Below are 3,615 nucleotides of genomic sequence, written 5' to 3'. Positions count from 1 at the left end.
CGAGACATCCCCAGAAGGAATAGCGCTACCAGGACACAGTATAGCGTGGAGAGGCTTAGCTGACTGGTTCTTATTTACTGGTATTCGTCACCTCGTTAACCTGCCCTGCTAGGTCTATTGTGGTTTAGACCACAATTTCTGTTGAGATCCCCGATAATGGATTTAGCGAGTTTTTGCGGTATGGAGTTTCAGGGACAGGGTATAGCTCGGCAAGGCTGACCCTGCTGGATATCATTAAATGGTATTTGTTATTTTGTTAACCTACTCTGCTAAGCCCGTTGTAGTTTGGTGAAATGGCGCAGTTGAGATTTTGGCTCATCGATCTACCGAGTTGCTATGGTATGGGGATTGTGGTGGTACGGTTATTTCTTACCATGAACTGATGTTATATTATATGGACGTGGAATACTTCTTGGTATCCGGATTTGTAGTGTAGTTGTATGATACACAACTTGAAAGGAAAAAAAGATAAGCTGGTCAAAAAACGTACACCGAGTGAGCAAAGATGAGCCAAGCCATCTCTGTAACACCTTTTCACCAGAATCCACCCAACCCAAGACATCTGTTGGTCAAAACAAACCCCCGGAATAGAAATCAATCACTCCTGCAGCCTTCGACACTACGGTACGGTGTTCAAGGAACCAGGTCCTCGACCGCACCAATAAAGAATGTAAAGAAAACTGCCTATCCCTCCCGCTACCGCCACCACTCCAAAGGTGCTAGATAGTGGTCATATCGCCCATTCATCCCTTCCCCCTTGCATCCATCCCTTCCTGCCTCCCAGACCGAGCCATCCATACTAACCTTTTAAACGTCTCACATTACCGGTGCCACCAGTTTACACCGCTACCGGCGCCGCTACCACTGCTCCCCACCCACCCTCCCACCACTAGCGACCCAAATAAAACCCTCATCACACATACGCAAGCTCATCCTTTGCGTCTCAATAATAATATTAACAACAAGAGGGGTAATAGTTGAATTCTATCATACATGCATTTACCTCCTCGACTACTACGTTCATCAGGATGAACTCGACTTCATCCTCATCCTCCCTCCCAAATTCCGTAGCATCCGCCGCGAACAAGTCCCACCAACCGTTACCTGCAAAGCAACCATCTCGAGCTTTGGATTCTCAGGGGAGCGACCGGAGTACGACCGCAATGATAGTTACCATAGCAGCAACAAATGGTGGAGGAAGCGGTGGTAGCGTGGGTAATGGATGGGGCGCTCAATGGAGTGCTCTACAGTATCTGGCAAGTTCAGCTCTGTGCAGCGATGTGGTAGCCGCTACGTCGGATCCTTCCCCAATACAACCGCACGAATCGGTGGCGGCTATTCGGCAGAGGAACCGACTAACGGATGGAACGACGGCACAGGTAGTGGAGGAAGGAGAAGCCAGAGTTCGGGAAGCTGGCCGGGGGAATTCCCATCTCAGTGGCTGACTCTTCAAGAGGTGCTGGTGGCAGTGGAAGTGGTTATGCACCTTCTTGTTCCGCTCGGGGGTCCGTCCTCGGCCAGGCTTCGTCACAGAATAGCACCAGGGGTCGAAAGATCTCTTACAAAAGATCTACTTTCCCTGACCCCACAGTCGGCTCCGCGCCCCAGGGCAAAAGGGACGCATTGGCCTACGACCACCATGCCAAACCCATACATACGCTTGATGGCGTAGTGAATATGTATAACATTCACGCCAGCGCCTTCCGCCGCGCGAACGGAATGTGGCGAAACGACAGCGTCAGGGGCATAAAATCCTCCTCCTACCGGTTGAAGACTGCCGTGTTGAAGGGAAACCCGTGGACCTGCTGAACCGAGACCTCACTCGGCACCAGCAAGAAAGCTTATGACGCCACCAACAAAGCCTACACCGTGAGAGGAGGCTATCGCATAAGAATGCAGTTACCGACACGAATTCTGCTAGTGATGGATGGCATTGGCCAAGTCGAGATCGCCCGCCTCGCCCCCAAAAAACTCTCGCATTTTCCACCGCGTCGGCGAACTGAGAGCGTTTTTACTAATGTGACCACCGGGTTCGGCACCGCACCACACCATCGGATGACGAAGCTAGTGTGTTTAGAGTACTGGCTCCCGGTGTAGGTGCCCTCGGAGGCTCTCGAGGTGAAGCGGGGGTGGTACTACACGCAGCAGACCGATCACAGAGACACTCATGGAGCTTGTCCAGGGGAATAGTGCTGGTTTGGAAAATGTCGGTGTGGTGATTGAGGGTTTTGTGAGGAAGTGGACTGCTAAGTCACAGGATTTCGCTACGCATGATTTGATTGAGCCGACAGAGAGGCCGGGATTTGAGATTGAGGATGATGAAAGTGGTAGTGGGGGTGGAAATGCTGGAGGTAGTGGTGAAAGTTGGGAAAGGGCGGCGGGGAATTAGAGGATGGGCGGTTCTAATGCCCGTGGTGACGAGAGGGTTGTCAGAGAGAGACTGCCCAGATCTCGGATGGGGTGGGGTGATGGAGTGAAGAACGGGGATAAGCTAACTTAAAGATTAAGTTTTAGTCTTGCTTTCCTATTACATTGGGTCTAATGAAATCAGGTTACAAATATGGGAACGGATTGGAGATCTCGCCTCCTACCCCTTTCGTAGTGATTTCTCTTGTAGCATTCAGATATCCATCAGGATTGATGGTGGTATTTTTCGGATTCTTTTCATCTCTTTCTCCGTGGTTTTTTCCGGTTAGCGTATCAGGAGTTTTTGCTTTTTTCCTTCACGCTACCTTACTCAGGCCTACGGTTCCACTCAGGCTTCCCATTGCCCTTTCCTTTGTCCAGTGCCGATGTTAATATGAAAAAGCATAGTATCAAGTATCATTAATTACGGCCCAGCCAGAGTTGCTTCATCTTCATACAGACATATTCATTTGGTTACTAGGACGTGGATCATACCCTAGGAGCTCAAAGCACTCGAATTTGGAGTCATCAATATCATCCACTTGCCTATTAATCATGAGAGTATGGAACTCCTTAGGGTCCCTCTCGAACTGCCCCTTCAACGTATCCGCATGATCGGAATAAACATGCGCATCCCCCATAATGGGTATAAGCTCTCCAGCCTCCTGGCCATACATATGCGCAATCATTATCGTGAGGAGCGCCAACGAACCCATACTGAACTGGAAACGAAGCGCCATATCACAGCTCTTCTGGTACAACACACAAATCTGCGCCCACTTGCCTTCCCCCTCCTACGAGACGTAGAATTGGGCAAACAAGTAACACGGCGGCAACGCCATCTTCGCTAGAGCTGTCAGATTCCATGGGCACATGATGATGCGGTCGTAGGTGTTGTTCTTGAGCTTGTTTATGACGCCGGCGAGCAAATTCACGCCCGGCCCGAGAGGTCCGTGTGGCAGTCGACGCACCTTGCGCCAAAGTACCGCCACTAGGGTCCATAAACGGGGCCCAGGTCACCCTCCGCGTGACCCGTTTCCCTCCCAGATCTTTATGCCCACGGCCGAGAGCGGGGCGTTGCTGGTGGAGCCCGAAATGAAACAGAAGAGCTCGTGAAGGATGACCTTCGGGAATACGTGCTTTGTACTCAGGACGGGGGGTGAGTGGTTTCACAGGTTGAGGCGGGGGCTGTGGGGGTTGCGAAGAGGG

General features: G+C 51.1%; 1 protein-coding gene across 1 annotated transcript; it reads right to left on the bottom strand.

Annotated features, from left to right (window-relative positions):
- Nucleotides 1–2,858: 2,858 nt before the first annotated feature.
- Nucleotides 2,859–3,146, bottom strand: GSTUM_00006014001 (uncharacterized protein; the record flags this gene model as incomplete). Its single annotated transcript, XM_002838148.1, has 1 exon — nt 2,859–3,146. One exon carries the CDS (start codon nt 3,144–3,146, stop codon nt 2,859–2,861), a length of 288 nt encoding a protein of 95 aa, XP_002838194.1.
- Nucleotides 3,147–3,615: the final 469 nt, after the last annotated feature.

This window comes from Tuber melanosporum, assembly GCF_000151645.1.
Source record: "Tuber melanosporum whole genome shotgun sequence assembly, scaffold_23, strain Mel28".
NCBI classification, from domain to species: Eukaryota; Fungi; Ascomycota; class Pezizomycetes; order Pezizales; family Tuberaceae; genus Tuber; species Tuber melanosporum.
Note: the sequence above shows the minus strand (reverse complement) of the source record. Positions and strands in the feature narration are given on the sequence as shown.